Raw genomic sequence first — 19,015 nt, 5'->3', positions numbered from 1 at the left:
TCTACACTTTCTTGGCCAGGTCGCCGTTGCAAATAAGAAACTGTTCTCAATCGCCCTACCTGTTTAAATAAAGATTAAATAAAAATAAATGAATAAAATGCAACCGCTGACATACATAGCAACTGTAAGTTGTTTTGATAAAAGTGGCAGCTACGTGAATAAATTAATGGGTGCTGAGTGTCAGATTTCTAGGTGCAAATATTCGTACTGCACGTTGCAAATGACAGTTAACACACCCTCCCAAAAATCTGCTCTTTGTGGAATGCAGTAAAGCCTGAAAAACCATTTCAAACACAGCAAGGTCAACCTTTTGAAAATATTTCTTTGTTCCCTCCCTCTCAAAAATCTGCAGGTATAAGGACAGTGTGAAATGCAGGAGCTGATCAATCTCACTGCAGCAGGTGAACGAGAGCAGAAGGAGCAGAGATTTGTTGACCATCAGAGCACAGAGATTGTTTCTGTTATGAGAAAGTGAAACTACTTGACAGTCACTGTCACTGAGAGGTGAGATGGCGCAGAAAGGAAATCAGCTGGACCGAGAAAAATTCTCTTGTTCCATCTGTCTGGATCTACTGAAGGATCCGGTGACTATTCCCTGTGGACACAGCTACTGCATGAACTGTATTAAAAGCTTCTGGGATTTAGAGGATGAGAAGAAAATCCCCAGCTGCCCTCAGTGTAGGCAGACCTTCAGACTGAGGCCTGTCCTGCTGAAAAGCACCATGTTAGCAGATTTAGTGGAGGAACTGAAGAAGACTGGACTCCAAGCTGCTCCTGCTGATCACTGCTATGCTGGACCTGAAGATGTGGCCTGTGATGTCTGCACTGGGAGAAAACTGAAAGCCCTCAAGTCCTGTCTGGTCTGTCTGGCCTCTTACTGTGAGAAACACCTGCAGCCTCATTATAATGTGGCTCCGTTAAAGAAACACAAGCTGGTGGAGCCCTCCAAGAAGCTCCAGGAGAACATCTGCTCTCGTCACGATGAGGTGATGAAGATGTTCTGCCGTACTGATCAGCAGAGTATCTGTTATCTCTGCTCTGTGGATGAACATAAAGGCCACGACACAGTCTCAGCTGCAGCAGAAAGGACCGAGAGGCAGAGAGAGCTCTGGGTGAGTCGACAAAACATCCAGCAGAGAATCCAGGACAGAGAGAAAGATGTGAAGGTGCTTCAGCAGGAGGTGGAGGCTATCAATGGCTCTGCTGATAAAGCAGTGGAGGACAGTGAGAAGATCTTCACCGAGCTGATCCGTCTGATGGAGAAAAGAAGGTCCGATGTGAAGCGGCAGCTCAGATCCCAGCAGGACACTGAAGTGAGTCGAGTCAAAGAGCTTCAGGAGAAGCTGGAGCAGGAGATCACTGAGCTGAAGAGGAAAGACGCTGAGCTGAAGCAGCTCTCACTCACAGAGGATCACAACCAGTTTCTACACAACTACCCCTCACTGTCAGCACTCAGTGAATCTACAGACTCATCCAGCATCAACATCCGTCCTCTGCGCTACTTTGAGGATGTGACAGCAGCTGTGTCAGAAGTCAGAGATAAACTACAGGACGTTCTGAGAGAGACATGGACAAACGTCTCAGTGACAGTGACTGAAGTGGATGTTTTACTGTCAGAACCAGAGCCCAAGACCAGAGCTGAGTTCTTAAAATATTCCCGTGAAATCACTCTGGATCCAAACACAGCACACACACGTCTGTTATTATCTGAGGGGAACAGAAAAGCAACATTAATGAGAAAAAATCAGTCTTATTCTAATCACCCAGACAGATTCACTTACTATTCTCAGGTCCTGAGTAGAGAGAGTCTGACTGGACGTTGTTACTGGGAGGTGGAGTGGAGAAGGGCAGGAGTTTTTGTTGCAGTCGCATACAAGAATATCAGCAGAGAAGGGAGCTCAGATGAATGTGGATTTGGATACAATGACAAATCTTGGCTGTTACATTGTGAAAAAAACAGTTATATCTTTTGGTACAACAATGTCCAAACTCCCGTCTCAGGTCCTTGGTCCTCCAGAGTAGGAGTGTACCTGGATCACAGTGCAGGTATTCTGTCCTTCTACAGCATCTCTGAAACCATGACTCTCCTCCACAGAGTCCAGACCACATTCACTCAGCCTCTCTATGCTGGACTTTGTCTTTACTCTTTGTTTGGAGACTCTGCTGAGTTTTGTAAACTCAAATAAACAGACAATACTTTACTACTTTAATATTTTGTTAATGTCTTCATGTTTGTTGCTGAGAGCTGATTGTTGTGGCATTTCTTCACTGCACAGAGATCAGCTGTCAATCAAACATTGTGGGCGGTACTTTGACGTCTTCTCATTAGTTGCTGTGTAAATGTTTGAGTTTCTTTAGGTGGAGCTCCTTCCTGTGTCTGTTTAGCCATTTTATACATCAATACATATTGATGTATTTGTATTTTCTCTTCTACTGCATGGGTCTTAAGAGAGAAAGCAGCAGACCTTCCTTTATCTGAGATAATTTGTCCTCACTTTGTAAAGAAATCTATAATCGCATGTACATTTATTTGTTTGGCAGACCAAATGTTGTTGTTGTCATCATCAATAAGTAGATGCTTCATTCTTTTCTTTGACAGCTGAGATTCTGGTCAAACCCACTGCTTGTGTGGATGAAGTGAATCTGTACCTGAAATCATTGAACAAGAGTCATTTAACAGACGTTACTGATGGGATGTGTGAACAAACTGAAGCTTTACATGATGAATAAACAAACACGGACAAAGTCTTTTCTTCTTGTCTTCATACCAGGTATTATATAAAACTGATAAAGAACATTTGAAACTAATATGAGAGTATAACTGAGGCCGTTTTCCAAATGTTCTTTATCAGAGTACAGAGTTCATTTTTAGAAGAGAAGAGCATTTGTCAGTCAGTCTCTGTTCTTTCAACTTTCCTCACTAAAACAGCTTTGTCACATAGAAATGAGCAGAGTTTTCTGTCACTAGTTGGTTTTTACAATGAACATTTTGTTTGTGCACTTAGTGAATATAGAGGATTTATTACACAGATTTAAAAAATCCATCTAAAACAGTCATGATTAGGGTTCCAGACAACTGGGATTGATTTATTGCAGCATCACAGGTAAAGTTACTCCACCTTTTCCAGCACAGAAGTATTAAGCATCGATGACAATTTCATATTTCTGACTGTCCTCCTCAGGTGCCATTATATCAGCTGCAGGGTCGTCAGCTAAATACCACCGTTCACTGATGTTTCGCCCTTACACCGGTACATCTCCTGGTGGGGGGTGAAGTAGCGTATAGGGACCGTCCCTGCCACCCCCTGCAGCTGCCTTTACTGGGGTCCTGGCAACCAATTACAGTCCTTCCTCTATAGCCATAGCCAGTAACTGGCTTTCTCTGCCTCTTCTCCCTGCTCCTTTATGGCCTTATGCATGTTCGACTCTGTCATGCCAGCTTTGCTGAGCAGATGGACAACTGCGGTGCTGCCATTGCCATCTTGACAAAGTGCTCCGGGGTTTGCTTTTGCTTCACGTGTTGGTGCTGCTTCACGTGTTCATGGACAGCGGTTGGACTGCAGTCAAGCCATTTCCAATTCGTGGAGCTCAGAGGGCACCACACTGTTGAGTTCACTTATTGGTATCAGGTCCTGAGTAGAGAGAGTCTGACTGGACGTTGTTAGTGGGAGGTGAAGTGGAGAGGTGGAGGAGTTTATGTGGCAGTTGCAAACAAGAATATCAGCAGAGCAGGGAGCTGGATGGAATGTGGATTTGGACTCAATGACAAATGTTGGGCGTTTTATTGTTACCAAAACAGATTTAACTTTCGGTACAACAATGTCCAAACTCCCGTCTCAGGTCCTTGGTCCTCCAGAGTAGGAGTGTTCCTGGATCACAGTGCAGGTATTCTGTCCTTCTACAGCATCTCTGAAACCATGACTCTCCTCGACAGAGTCCAGACCACATTCACTCAGCCTCTCTATGCTGGACTTGCCGACTGCAAGACTTTTGCCGCAATTTGCCAAGTCGACGAAGAATCTGCTGTGACAGTTTTCATCACAGGACGCACTTGTAGTTGTAGCATCTTGGAAAGAGTCCAGAGACAGGAAGCATCCAGGGCATTTTTTCACTTTTTCTTCGATTTTACATATCTTTTTAAATTCACCTTTTAAAGGCAGTTGCATAACATGATACCATGTGTTTTATATCAAAATGTGCAGAAAACCCCCAGCTCTCTTTGTAATGAGCCCACCACTTGTCCTAGAGCATTGTGTAAAGAGAGATAGAGAGATAATGTGGCTCTAAAGTTGAAAAATGTAAGTCCGATTTTTGAAATTCTTCAAATTTCTTATGGAAACATACCATTACACATGTGGATGAATTCCTTAGGTTCTTGAAATGGGTTTACCAAAGTCTTGGGGTCACAAAAGTAGTGACATATATGAATAAAATTGTAGATAATGCATAATAATTGTCTAAAGTGACATTTTGAACAATCGTTTTTTTAAGTGTTGTGTGACTCTACTTTCACCTAATGTTAGAGGGACTGAAATAAAACAGGACTGTAAAATCACTTCCTACTACACATCAAGCTTTATGGGGATGTGTGCAAATAAAAAATAAGCATTACAACAGGTCTTTCTTTCAAGCAAAATGTTTACTATGTGTATAAAAGCCACACAGAAATAAAACGCACTACTGACAATATTTACATACTGTACAAATTGTCGTGTTTTAACTTTTAAACAATATTTATATGTAAAGACTAACTATGTATTAAAAAACACAGAAAAGCCCCACTATTTACATAATTAGCATGTTATGAGCATAGCCCTGTGTCCGAGCTGGTTGAAACCTGGAGATGGACATAACAAGAACCAATATAAATGTGCAAATTATAGACTAACAAGAGAGAAATGGTCAGAGCAGCAGGTGCAGGTGGTGATGATGTGAATCTGTCACTAGTACACGGAGATAAATGCAGTAACAACATATCTACAGAGTGCAGCTGCAGCCTGTGCTGACTTTACAGTTTAAGTGTCAAGTTCAAAATGAAGTATATCACAACACAACCACAACTCCCCGTCCTCTGTGTGGTGGAGGACATTTAATATTTTTGTTCGTATTTTTCAGTTCATTAATTTTTAGTTAGACATGTTTGTGTCGTGTGCTCATTGTATGTCACTGAGATTTCTCTACATTAAATTTCTTTTCCCCTCCACAGCCCTCCCTGTGACTGTGTAACCTGTGATATTTTAACAGCTGCTCTTTTGTTTAACACATACACACCTGGAAAACTGACACAATCTGCCCCACAATGACTCATTGCATGCTTTCCTTAAATATTGTCATTATTTGAGTCTTGGGTTTCTCCAAGTGGAGAACAAGACGCGTCTTCGTGTGAGCAGCGCAGAAGTTGTGAGATTGTGAAAGTCTTAATATCTGCCCTGGTGATGCTCTGCTTGTGTCTGGGGTTTCTTTCAACCTTCAGTCAGGTTTCATAAGTAAGACACATGCTTTGTTGATGTCATGTGACTGACATAGCCAGTCAAGAACATTTCTACCGGCTACATGCATTGAAAAGAACTGTACACCAGACCACCAGTCTAAGCAATAATTGATTTTCCTTTTTGGTTGTTATTGCCAACTAAACTTCAGGATTTCAGGGAAACTAAATCACTAATGTGTACATTTGTTTACATAAAATTATAAAATTGCCATTGTTCCGGCTACCGTCCAGTCTATGTAACTGTCATGGTTTGGGGATTTCAGACCTTATTTTGGTTCATTTTGGTTCCTTGTCTTCTTTATTCTTGTGGTGATTTTATTTTTGGTCTTACTTGTTCTGTGTCTTAGTTCTTAGACTACTAGTTTCTCTGATTACTAGCATGTTGTTTTCCGTGTAGGTCCATGTCCTCATCTGTTTCTGCATTTTAGTCTTGGTATGTTCAGGTGTGCGTCTCGCGTCAAGTTACGGTTTGTCAGTGTGTGCCCTGTCTGTTAACACTTTTTAATAATTACCATCACTACAATGAGCCTCTGCTGTGTGAGACCTTCTTTACAATATACAGAATATATATGGCAAGATACTGCAGTGCTACTTCTTGTGAGACAATATCACACTAACACCATCAGCATGCTGCACCAGGTTTTCATTGCATGCATGCTCTAAAAGAACTCCCTGCATTAAGCCTGTTGCTATTTTAGCGTTGTTCCTGTGAGAAACGATATGTTATTGAGCTGCATTCTTTTGGTTGAAATGACCAACAGAGTTGAAGTTGAGCTTGAATGGAAGGAAACTGACAGTGAAGAAGAAAGCAGGCAAGCAAGTTATCCAGAAAGCGGGAACATTCAAATTATAGAGGCGTTGTTGTCTTTAAAGTCCAAAGTCTGTGTTTAAATGAACGACTCTGATGGAACAGACAATGACAATAAACAACACAGGTGAGACAGTGAATGTGCACAATCCGCTCGTTTGTCTTCTCCCTGATCTTTTGGGGAAAACAGCTGATGTTACATCACCACACCTGTCAGCCTGCACCTGATACCATGAAGCTACCATCATTAGACTCGTATGTTCAAGATTTGACAAGACTGATTATTTCCAATTCAGCTTCCCTCAGCTCCTCCAAAGAGAAAAACTTCAACTTCTCCAGCCTCTCCGTCTGGCAGCGAAGGTCTCTGTGATGCACATGGACCTTGTGTCCTGGATCACTGACTACCTCACCAACAGGCAGCAGCATGTTAGGCTGCATAGCTGCCTGTCAGATGTGGTGGAGAGCCACACTGGCACACCCCAAGGAACTGTACTGGGATTGTTTCTGTCTCTACACTTCTGAATTTGCTTCAACTTGGGAGCAAGTCATCCCCAGAAGTTGATGACTGCTCCTTCATCGGCTCTATTACAGATGACAGGGAGTACGACTATCCTCTGACCCTTGTCCACTCTTGTTCACCTCTTCTCTTCACCAGCAAACTTATCCCTCACCTACTAAGCACAATAGCTTCCCCCAGTGGCCAGGAGACTGTACTGCCACATCACCAGGCACTAATCATGTCCACAGCAAACTTGTTGTGACTAGTATCAGAATCAACAAAATGACTCCCTCTAACACACCTGACTTGTCGAATCTGATAACCGTTCCCTGCCATTCAAAACTGGCTTTGGGGCCTGCCACTAATACAATCGTTACTTGTTCAAAGGGTCAAAAAGGATCAGCGCAAACTCTGGATAATATCCCTTTCAAAATGGCCATGGTGAATGTACAATAACTTTCAAACAAAACATCTTAAATCATTTCTTTTTATCAGGTGATTAGGATTTTCTATGTGCATCAGAGACATGGCTTAATATTGGTGATCTAAGTCCTCTTTCTGAACTCTCCCCCAGTGAGTGTAACGTTTTTAGTTCTCCCAGAACAACAGGTAAGGCTGGAGGTTTAGCTACTGTCTTTAAGAATCACTTTACATGCAAACTACACTTGGAGTATTTAAAGTTGAACGGGCCTGCCCATTACTTTGTGCACTTGTGTATAGACCACCAAAGTGCAATAAGGACTTTATTGACAAATTTTCTTTCTTTTATCATTGTTTGTGCCCAACTTTGATAAAGTTTTAATCCTTGGGGATTTTGACATTCATGTCTGTTGCCCATCAAATCCATTGGTTAGCCAGTTTCTGCAACTTGTGGAAATACTAAGAAACCGCCTAACATCTTACCAACACCTGGTCAAAGCCTCAAAAGTATTTCTCAGATATCATAGCTAGAAATGCACACAGCCCTAAAACCTTGTTTAGTTTAATAAACACTGCACTAACCATGCTACTGCTCTCCCTGATGCTACCTCTGAAATTACAGAGAACTTCCTGAGGTCATTAGATCTGGTATCTCACCTTACAATCTTGACCCATCTGAGCTTGTCCCATGCCCTGTTTCTCCAAATTGTTTTGAGCCTGTGGCCTTGTCAGAACTGATCAATATAGCCTCACACGTGAAGCAAAAAAAGCAAAAAAAAAAAACATGAAGACCATAGAAAAACTGAAATCCATTCTCTCTGTAAAGGACTTGGAGACTGTCTTGCATGCTCTTATATCCTGAATTGATTTCTGCAATTTCTTGTACTCTGGCATCTTTCACTCATCTTTATCTCACTTACAGCTCGTTCAAAATGCTGCTGCTAGATTTTTAACTGGTAGAAGGAAGAGCAGCCAATATTTTCCAAATATTGGCTGCTCTTCACTGGTTACCAGCCAAATATAATGTCGATTTTATGGTGATGTTGGTGATGGTGATGTGATGAACTTTGTAGGTGTTTTAAAGACCCTTTATAATACATTTCACAACCAAATGATTCTCAAATTAGAATCTTAAAGATTTTCCAAGGTGGTTCTTTGAAGTGGTGTTTTGGCACAGAATGGTCATTATTTCTTGGCCTCTTTGAACTTACACCCTTTGCACGAAATGCTCATTGTCTACAATGTCCGAAAGAGATAAAGGCCATAAGAAAAAGTCAAACAGCTGTTGACCGAGGCACCCATACTAACCTTCTATGACGTCGACACACCAGCAATTGTAAATGCTGACACCAGCAGCTATGGGCTGGGAGGAGTTTTTCTTCAGGACCTTAACGGACAACAACAGCTGGTTGCCAAATGTTGTCGCACAATTCCGGATGTCGAAATGTGATAAGACATTATTGAGATACAGCGGACGAGGCAGCAACAGCTCTGGAGTTAGGCTGCAGCCCCAGAATTGAGAGAGATGGTGGTGGAGGAAGCATGCCGTCAGGTGAGGCCTGCAAGGTGGACCAAGGCAGTCTTCCCTGTTAAGCAGTGACAAGGAAGATTAGCTGTCTATTCCATGCCGAGTTAGCTCAGGAAACAGAACTTTGTGGTTGGAATACAGAAGTTTGCCCTGTGAGATGCAGGGGGTTTGTGTCAACATCCACAACTGGACTGCAGAGAGACCTATAGATCAGAGGCCGTATATAAAAGTAACTGGAGTGGCAGTTTTTCCAGGATCTGACTAGATTTCCAGAATTAAAAAAAAAAAAATGCCAAGGTGCTACTGGAAAAATGCTGGTCCCTGGAGGGGGTTTGGATGAATCTCATTCATCCACCTCTTTGACCTGCTTGAATGCAGCTGCTTTGGACTTGTGTTGGCTTTCCTTTCCTGAAACTCTCCAGGCTTCTCCTACCTCAGGTTAAGGTACATTTCCCCTCTTTTACCCCCCACCAATCACCTACTCACTCCTCTCTCAACTAAAATTAACTAAACAGTATTGAAATTTCATTCATAACATTCATTTTGATTTGAAAGGGCTTAGAAACTCCTCACATGTCCTTCACTGACAGGTTCACGTTTATCTGGAGTCGTTATTTAATGACTAAATGGTCTGGTGAATGGTCTGTATTTGGATTCCTCCTTTCAAATCTTCCGATCACTCAAAGCACTTTTACATTACCTTCATTGAGGTAGTGAGCCACTACCATTACCTACTACTGAGCCTAACTGCTCCCAACAGAAACTTCCCCACGATAGAACAGCTATCTGGGGCAATTTGTGGTTCAGTGTCTTGTCCAAGGACACTTCGACATGCAGACTAGAGAACGATCCTCCAATTAACTGGCAACCCACTCTACCTACTGAGCCACATTGTATACTGTTCCCAGAACATTCTGTTATGCATTTTTGAATTTGTGTCGGGCTGAATGTAAACAGCAGCAAAGACGATTATTGCCCTATCTTGCACTGACAGCTTGAAACATTGACCGCCCACCGAGTGCTTGATCCGGGGTGTTGATGGACAAGGTCTCTGTAAAATTGTGAGCACAAGAGTTTCTGGTTTCCGTTGCCTGGCCAACACGTGTCCCATTTTGTCCAGACCAGACCTCTAGGAGCAGCCTTATGCAATTATTGTTGCTATTGTTACTATGAATCATGAAGTGATGGTTGCGTCTAAGTGCAACTATTCTTACTGCATGTTGTAAATGATAACAGAGACAACACACCCTGTCTAGATGAAAAAACTACTCTTTGTGGAATGCAGTACAGCCTGAAAAACCTTTCTTCTTTCTCAAACACAGCAAGCACTACCTGATCAAAATATTTCTTTGTTCCATCCCCCTCGCAGATCTGCAAGTAAAAGGATGGTGTAGTGATGAATCTCTCTGTAGAAACAGATACATACCAGGTTCTCTAGCACCACATAGGGGACACAGAAAGTGATGTTTATGTCCTTTTTGCAGCCTTCAAAGCGTGTGACAATTCAGAGCCGCGTCTGCAGCTTCTGAGACGTGGCCCAGGCACAATACGTGCAAGGACCCTATTGAAACTGAAGGAATTCTTTCAATCTTTCTTTTTCTTTTCTTTGACAGCCTAAAGTTGCTCGAAAACTCACAAAACTTTGCACACATGTCAGAAGATGGTGAAAATGGGTGTTGTGCATGGGCATAGCAAAATGGTTCCATAGCACCCCCTACAAAATTGAAAAATGTTGTCCCCACACCACATTCGAACTAGATGAAGTTAAGTTTTTGTGGGACATGTATCATATCAAGACACAAAAAAGCCTTGGTCTACTTGACCCATCCTACCACCTCCCAAAAGACTGCCCCCATCACACAGGAGAAGGGCAGAATGGTCTCCAGGGACTTGGGAGTGGAGTCTGCATCCAATAAGCGGGAAAGAGCATCCAGCATTCTTTGATCTGGGGCGATAACATAGGGTGAAGTTGAATTAAAGAAGAGGGCCCACCTGACTTTACCCTCTCAGCATTACGTAGATCCACCCCTCCAACCAATATCTTCACTACTCCAGCGCCAACTTGATGGCAACAAGCTCCTGGTTGCCAACATCATAGTTACTTTCTGCTGAATACAGTTCAAGGCACAGAAATGCACAGGGCAGACTATCCTGGGAACAGTACTGGGATTAGACGGCTCCACATCAGAAGCGTCCACCTCAACCATGAACTGTCGACCAAGTTCTGGTAACACCAGAACCGGAGCGGCAATGAAGCAGTTCTTCAGCTTCTGGAAGGTGGAGTCAGTCTGGGACGTCCATTCAAACCTAACCTTTAAGCGAACTTGATTTTCTGTTAATATTGGCAAACCATTGGGTTGGGATGGGCACCGGCCAGTTCTTAGCCACCCTAAACTTTTCTGGATCCATGCATCCAATGAGACTGCTGGAACTGGAACTGGAAGGGTTGCAGAGGAGCGCGGCGAAGAGCGGCCAGAAGAATGAGGAAGGAGAACCCCCAGCAGCCCGGAGGAGAACTTGCCAAATGAAACCAGGACTTTCTTTCTCTATCTTTCTGACAGGCATTTGGCTATGTTAAGGGTGAGGGTGATGAAAGCATACAGGTCCTCAAAAAGATCTAGCGGCGCAAGCTGATCTTTTACTGAGCCAGAAAGTTCATGGTTGAAGGCGTCTAGCAGTGCTGACAGACTCTCCCCACCAAGGCTTGTGCCGCTTCTACGAACAAAGTATCAGGTCACAGAAACTGAACATTTTTGAAACCCCCTGCCAGGGTGAGGATTTTCAGAAATGCCGGTTGCAGTGTTGTCGTGTGGACAGTAAAACCGGGTTTTTTGCCTTGTGACGTCAGAGTGTGTGTCGTTATCTGCTGTGTTTGATGTCAGATTGTGTGCCACTGGCTGCTTAGTTTACAATTTTATTAGGCTCTGATTGGCCAACGTGGCTTTACGGTTAGGGTCATGTCGCTGCCAGATATTTTGGCATGCTCTTGACAGCGCTTGGTAGCATGTGTTTGCGGTTTCATGTGGATGGAGTTTTTTTTTTAAACAAAGAAGGAAAATCTCCGGTTATAAAAATACCCGTGTCCGTGTGGACTACACTTTAGGCTGGCCACAATAAAAGGCCACTCAAAAATGTGCTGTTCCAACACACAGCACAATGCCACAGATGTAGCAAGTTTTTTAAAAACAAAAGCATTTACAATTTTGTTCAGTGTATGTCGGAGGTTGCCTCTGGAGCAACTAGGAGTTAAGTGTCTTGCTCAGAGACACATTGGTGGATGTGTCACAGTGGGGAATTGAACCCGCATCTCCTCACCAAAGGCATGTGGTTTTTCCACTGTCCCATCACCACCTCAAGACAGTGGGGACAATGATGTACAGGTGGAGCACATTAGGGCTGGGACAGGTAATTGTGTGACCCGCAGTAATGTTGGCCATGTTAACGGTCTCAGCATCCCTGAACACATCCATATGCCAATATTCACTCAAAGTCATGGCACCACCTTCTGGCAACAGAAAATAACATGAAAGGTTTCATGCTGTGATGAACTACTCTAACATACTTAGCAATTGTAAGTCGCTTTGGATAATAATGTAAAAATCTAATATAGTATCTCATAAACCGCTGCCTCGCTAAATAAATTTAGCGAGGCAGCGGTCGTCTTGGAGGTGTTTTTGGGGTCGTTTCATTTTGGAATACTGCCCTGCGGCCCAGTCTTTGAAGGGAGGGGATCATGCTCTGCTTCAGTATGTCACAGTACATGTTGGTATTCATGGTTCCCTCAATGAATTGTAGCTCCCCAGTGCCAGCAGCACTCATGCAGCTCCAGACCAGGACAATCCCACCAACATGCTTGACTGTAGGTAAGACACACTTGTCTTTGTCCTCCTCACCTGGTTGCCACCACACACACTTGACACCATCTGAACCAAATAAGTATTGGTCTCATCAGACCACAGGACAGGGTTCCAGTAATCCATGTCCTTGCTGGTCTTCAGCAAACTGTTTACGGGCTTTCTTGTGCATCATCTATAGAAGAGGCTTCCTTCTGGGACGACAGCTATGCAGAGGCAGTCAGCGATTAGATGAACCTCTGCAGCAATGCTGGCAGCACTCATACGTCTATTTCCCAAAGACAACCTCTGGATATGACAGTGAGCACGTGAACTCAACTTCTTTGGTCGACCGTGGCGAGGCCTGTTCTGAGTGGAACCTGTCCTATTGAACCGCTGTATGGTCTTGGCCACCGTGCTGCAGCTCAGTTTCAGGGTCTTGGTTCTTTTGGCCTCGGCCATCTTTACGTAGAGCAACAATTTTTTTTAGCAGATCCTCAGAGAGTTCTTTGCCATGAGGTGCCATGTTGAACTTCCAGTGACCAGTATGAGGGAGTGTGAGAGCGATAACTCCAAATTTAACACACCTGCTCCCAGAACTTGTAAAACTAACAAGTCACATGACACTGGGGAGGGAAAATGGCTAATTGGGCCAAACAAAGGTGATAAAATGGCAGCTTGTGATGCACCTGTGTTTAGAGTCCTCATCTCTGACACCTTTTACACACATTCCAGGATTGCATGGTTTCAAATCAAAATTATTGCCTTTATTAGTGGTTTGTTTGGCTTCTGATTCTCACTGTGTGGAGGTTTGATTTTAGTTTTCCCACATTTATTACACTTTTTAGTCCGGGTGGAGAGGGGTTGCAGTTCGCAGGGCAGATGAAGGGGGCATGTTGTCATCATTGGTCCGTAACCTTTAGCACTCACTGGATCAGTTCGCAGCCTGTGAAGCCACTATGATCAGGATAAGCACCTCTAAATCTCAGGCCATAGTTCTCAACAGGAAAGTCAAGTGGTGACACATGGTGGAAAGACATAAAGAGTGAAAAGCATGCAAATATATCACTTTTATCCATAGTTCATTACAATTTGCTTCACACACTGATGGCTCAGGCTCAGTGAAGTTTTCCATGTCTTCCTGCATACATCACAGTTACTGATTCTCAACACAAGAGGGAGCCTTCATCCTGCTAACCAGGGATGTAGAGGAGGTTGAAGCTCCTCAGCTCACTTTGTCTGCAGTTTTATCTCAGAATGTGTTTTTACAATGATAAAAAGCTTTGTAGTGAAAGTGCATTATGTGCAACCCACAATTCAGAAACAAAGTCTGTTTGCTTCCGTAAAAATATAGTCAGCTCTCTGTGTGAAGTAAAGGTGGCCATCAATCACAGCTCCAAGATATTTAAACTCCTGACAGTTTGTACAGGTGATCCAGTGATGGTCGAAGGTTTAAATTTATCAGGAGAGTTTTGTGTGTTGCTGGATAAGATCAGGTTTTGGGTTTCACCTTTATTAAACACACTCTCCTCACACCACTGCTGCAGAGAAACTACATGATTATAATGTGTGCCATCTTTTGCAGGGTCCCTGTCACACAGAAGGCCAACCAGCGCCATGTCATCAACACACTGTAGGAAGTTAAAGTGGGAGTCTTGGAATTTAAACTCACTTGTTTGCAAAGAAAACAACAAAGGTGATAAAATGGCAGCTTGTGATGCACCTGTGTTTAGAGTCCTCATCTCTGACACCTTTTACACACATTCTAGGATTGCATGGTTTCAAATCAAAGCTGAAATTATTGCCTTTATTAGTGGTTTGTTTGGTTTCTGATTCTCACTGACTGGAGTTTTGACTTTAGTTCGCCCACCTTTATTTACACTTCAAAGTGAGAACATAATTATACAGCAGTTTAAGGATTTTATGAACTGAACAGAATTTGAAGAAGAGTTGGAAAAATATCGAGCCATCAGCAAAGCCTGAGGAGCCAAGAATTATTTTACAACTAAAAACTTGAATGTTTTCAAAGGCAGAGCAGGTTTTAACCGAGGCTCCGCTGTAATTAAGGAAACAAAATTCAAAACCACAGAGCTTCACCTCTTCCAGGAATGTCGCAGAATGACAACCCATCCCTCCTCTTCCCGCTCTTAACCACAACGAGCTCCACACTGTCCATAACTTAAATTTCATTGTTCTCTCCCCTTCAGAGCTACAGTTTAAAAATGTCACGTGTATCAACATGCGGTGTGTAATCAGCTTGTGGTGAAGTGCAGGAGCTGACAGGCCACATTCACTGCAGAATCACATGCTGTTTAGATCAGAGCTCAAACTTGCACTAAGAAACTCAGACAGTCGTTTCCACTGAGAGGTGAAATGGCGCAGAAAGGAGTTCAGCTGGACCATGAAACCTTCTCTTGTTCCATCTGTCTGGATCTACTGAAGGATCCGGTGACTATTCCCTGTGGACACAGCTACTGCATGAACTGTATTAAAACCCACTGGGATTTAGAGGATGAGAAGAAAATCCCCAGCTGCCCTCAGTGTAGGCAGACCTTCACACCGAGGCCTGTCCTGCTGAAAAGCACCATGTTGGCAGTTTTAGTGGAGGAACTGAAGAAGACGGGACTCCAAGCTGCTCCTGCTGATCACTGCTATGCTGGACCTGAAGATGTGGCCTGTGATGTCTGCACTGGGAGAAAACTGAAAGCCCTCAAGTTCTGTCTGGTCTGTCTGGCCTCTTACTGTGAGAAACACCTCCAGCCTCATTATGATGCTGCTCCGTTAAAGAAACACAAGCTGGTGGAGCCCTCCAAGAAGCTCCAGGAGAACATCTGCTCTCGTCATGATGAGGTGATGAAGATGTTCTGCCGTACTGATCAGCAGAGTATCTGTTATCTCTGCTCTGTGGATGAACATAAAGGCCAAGACACAGTCTCAGCTGCAGCAGAAAGGACCGAGAGGCAGAGAGAGCTCGAGGTGAGTCGACAAAACATCGAGCAGAGAATCCAGGACAGAGAGAAAGATGTGAAGGTGCTTCAGCAGGAGGTGGAGGCTATCAATGGCTCTGCTGATAAAGCAGTGGAGGACAGTGAGAAGATCTTCACCGAGCTGATCCGTCTGATGGAGAAAAGAAGGTCCGATGTGAAGCGGCAGCTCAGATCCCAGCAGGACACTGAAGTGAGTCGAGTCAAAGAGCTTCAGGAGAAGCTGGAGCAGGAGATCACTGAGCTGAAGAGGAAAGACGCTGAGCTGAAGCAGCTCTCACACACAGAGGATCACACCCAGTTTCTACACAACTACCCCTCACTGTCAGCACTCAGTGAATCTACAGACTCATCCAGCATCAACATCCGTCCTCTGCGCTACTTTGAGGATGTGACAGCAGCTGTGTCAGAAGTCAGAGACAAACTACAGGACGTTCTGAGAGAGACATGGACAAACGTCTCACTGACAGTGACTGAAGTGGATGTTTTACTGTCAGAACCAGAGCCCAAGACCAGAGCTGACTTCTTAAAATATTCACGTGAAATCACTCTGGATCCAAACACAACACACACGCGTCTGTTATTATCTGAGGGGAACAGAAAGGTAACAGCAATGAGTGAACAACAGCCTTATTCTTGTCACCCAGACAGATTCACTCATTATTCTCAGGTCCTGAGTAGAGAGAGTCTGACTGGACGTTGTTACTGGGAGGTGAAGTGGAGAAGGGCAGGAGTTTTTGTAGCAGTCTCATACAAGAATATCAGCAGAGCAGGGTGGTCGAATGAATGTGTGTTTGGATTCAGTGACAAATCTTGGGCATTAGAATGTCACAGAAACAGTTATATCTTTTGGTACAACAATGTCCAAACTCCCATCTCAGGTCCTCGGTCCTCCAGAGTAGGAGTGTACCTGGATCACAGTGCAGGTATTCTGTCTTTCTACAGCATCTCTAAAACCATGACTCTCCTCCACAGAGTCCAGACCACATTCACTCAGCCTCTCTATGCTGGACTTCGGTTTTACTCTAATTATGGAGCCACGGTTGAGTTCAGTAAAGTCAAAAACTCAGAAGTCATTTCAGGGACAGTTGGTTAAATCCTGTGTTTTAATCCTTAAACTTCTTTTGTCTTCATGTTTGTTGCTGAGAGCTGATTGTTGTGGCATTTCTTCACTGCACAGAGATCAGCTGTCAATCAAACATTGTGGGCGGTACTTTGACGTCTTCTCATTAGTTGCTGTGTAAATGTTTGAGTTTCTTTAGGTGGAGCTCCTTCCTGTGTCTGTTTAGCCATGGAGGCTATCACTGCTCAGGATGACTTTTGTTTACCTGAACTGACATTTCTCTGCATGAAAATGGAAACTTCTCTGTGCTCTAAATGTTTGATGAATATTTGTATTGATGTATTTGTATACAGTACATGTCTGTTATTTTAGTAATTGTTCCTTTTATTTGTTTTTTTTTTCTCACATTTGATACTGACACATACACACACATATTTACTTTATGTTTAATATATATATATATAATTATTATTATTTTATTTTATATTGATTAATGAACTGTATAAAATAAATTGTTCTTTTGTAATTTATTTGTAGCTTTGGCAATATTGTTGTTTTACATTCATGCCAATAAAGCTAGATTGAATTGAAGTGAGAAACCTTCCATTTCATACATAGATACGCGCCCCCCCCACATTTCAAAATCGATGTTTTGTCCCCCTTCACTTTTTTCAGGCGATTTCGGAGTTGGCTCATAGCCTGCGGTGTGAGGGAGTAGTCAATCAATCACACACTCCGTATCATACATGATTAAATGGTAAAAACACGGACAAAAAAGCATGTAGCCTAACGTTAGTCCTTCCGACACCGCAAAGGTGGTGCTGAAAACTCAAGGGAGAAAAAAAAAAGGTGCAGCGGGTTGATACTACAGACTTTTCTTTTGTGCTGCTGTTACTTATCCTAAAGACAGCAGTGAGGACGCATGCAGCAGGATGGGTAGTTGTAACTTGTAAGCAAATTTGCAAAATGAATAATTAAAATAAACAAAGTCATTGGCACATTTTCATGTTCCGTTTTTAAAACTGTACTTTTACTCTTTACTCCAGCATTTTCTTTAGGCCAGTAATCTTCTTTTAATAGCGCTACATTTTCGATTGAAACCTTCATAATTTAACCAGTCTGTAATATGCATCAGGCTTCATTAACCGAAATGAGCTGTCATCAGGCTGTGTGCGCGCAGTTACGCAGAAGAGCCCTGGTGTCGGGCGCTCGTCACTGTCACAGAGCTGCAAACATTTAGAAAATCAGGCAAGTGTCTTTTCATTTTAAGTCTTTATTGTTCTACTAATAGGTGAGCGCACACCATGGCACTGCTGGCCGTGTTGGAAAGCAGCCTGCGTCGCTCGTTAACAAGCCGGCAAATAAATACTTTCACTTAATAACGGCGCATTTAAAGCGTATTCACTCTCTGCAGAGCAAACGCTGTAACATCTAAGTCAGATGATCACTGGATTGATTCTGATATATTAACAGTATCCTGTTGTTGAAAAGAGCATGGCTTTCTTTTGATAGACATTAGCCTGTTTATTTCACATCAGTTAGGCTACTATTTGTTTTAGCGATGTCCGACGGTGAGTCCATAAACAGAATGTTGCAGGTGAAACTAATCTTGGCTTTTACTCAGCAGCTACAGCTGTAATTAATTCACCAAACAGTCGTTTTTGAGATGCGGAGAGATAAAATATGGGTGGATAAAACAGTCCTGTTGGGTTTTACGCAGGACGCACAGCTTCCTCTGTATGCTGCTCCCTGTTGCTGCCACAATGATTCTTTGCGTTGTAAAGATTTTAGATGCTTTAGGAATAATCAGATTGTTTTGGCTGCCTGTGCTACTGCAAAGCAAGTGGTTTGGTTGGCTACATGTTCATAATAAAATATACAGGCAACAAGAGTGGCTGGGCAGCAAGCTGATATTTTAAAGTGATCTTATCAGTAAGTTCATGGAAATTTAAAAAGGAAAATAATTGTATTAAACAGAAATAGCTAAATTAATCAACAAGCATAGCAAATTGCATTCCCTAGAAATAAACATGTTGCTCAGCTGTTTCTGACCTGATGAACAGCAGATAAAATATATTATTAAATATATTAAACTTTTACTTGAGTAGGTTTGTCAGTTTTTTGTCTTTTACTTGATTGAATTTTTATGGGAGTAATTCTACTTTTTCTTGAGTAAAGATTTTGAGTAGCTACCCGACACTGGCCAGCGGCACCAATACTAGCTCTGACATGGTGAACATGAGACAGACAGCAGAGATGAGGGCAATAGCAGCACTTTAGGATCGTTAGAGAGGAGTTTCTAGTTTTGAATATATATTTTAAAGGCTCATTTAGTTATGTACTGTACTTGCATAAAATCCTCAAGAATGCAGGAATAAAGGTCTCTAAA

At 42.8% G+C, this 19,015-nt stretch overlaps 2 protein-coding genes across 3 annotated transcripts in view; both read left to right on the top strand.

The window, feature by feature from the left end:
• Window positions 1-408: 408 nt before the first annotated feature.
• Window positions 409-16,926, top strand: LOC123971849 (tripartite motif-containing protein 16-like). Of its 2 annotated transcripts, XR_006825312.1 has the most exons (2): window positions 409-2,278; window positions 16,746-16,926. XR_006825312.1 is itself a non-coding variant. In XM_046050868.1 (1 exon), the coding sequence occupies exon 1, from the start codon at window positions 510-512 to the stop codon at window positions 2,184-2,186; it is 1,677 nt and encodes a 558-aa protein (XP_045906824.1). In that variant the 5' UTR covers window positions 409-509; the 3' UTR covers window positions 2,187-2,748. The 2 variants fall into 2 exon arrangements, 1 of the variants encoding a protein (XP_045906824.1); XM_046050868.1 differs by lacking the exon at window positions 16,746-16,926 and having other exon boundaries at window positions 409-2,748.
• The window catches only part of LOC123971850 (E3 ubiquitin/ISG15 ligase TRIM25-like), an 18,874-nt gene continuing 14,811 nt past the window's right edge, over window positions 14,953-19,015 (top strand). The window contains exon 1 of the mRNA XM_046050869.1: window positions 14,953-15,570. Coding sequence (XP_045906825.1) covers window positions 14,953-15,570 — 618 coding nt within the window. The remainder of the gene's footprint in view (window positions 15,571-19,015) is intronic.

This window comes from Micropterus dolomieu, linkage group LG06 (genome assembly GCF_021292245.1).
Source record: "Micropterus dolomieu isolate WLL.071019.BEF.003 ecotype Adirondacks linkage group LG06, ASM2129224v1, whole genome shotgun sequence".
In the NCBI taxonomy this organism is placed as follows: domain Eukaryota; kingdom Metazoa; phylum Chordata; class Actinopteri; order Centrarchiformes; family Centrarchidae; genus Micropterus; species Micropterus dolomieu.
This window is presented reverse-complemented; position numbering and strand designations above follow the sequence as displayed.

Bases quoted from the DNA above. Each gene is read 5' to 3' on its own strand.
- LOC123971849 (XM_046050868.1), top strand. From the start codon at position 510: ATGGCGCAGAAAGGAAATCAGCTGGACCGAGAAAAATTCTCTTGTTCC.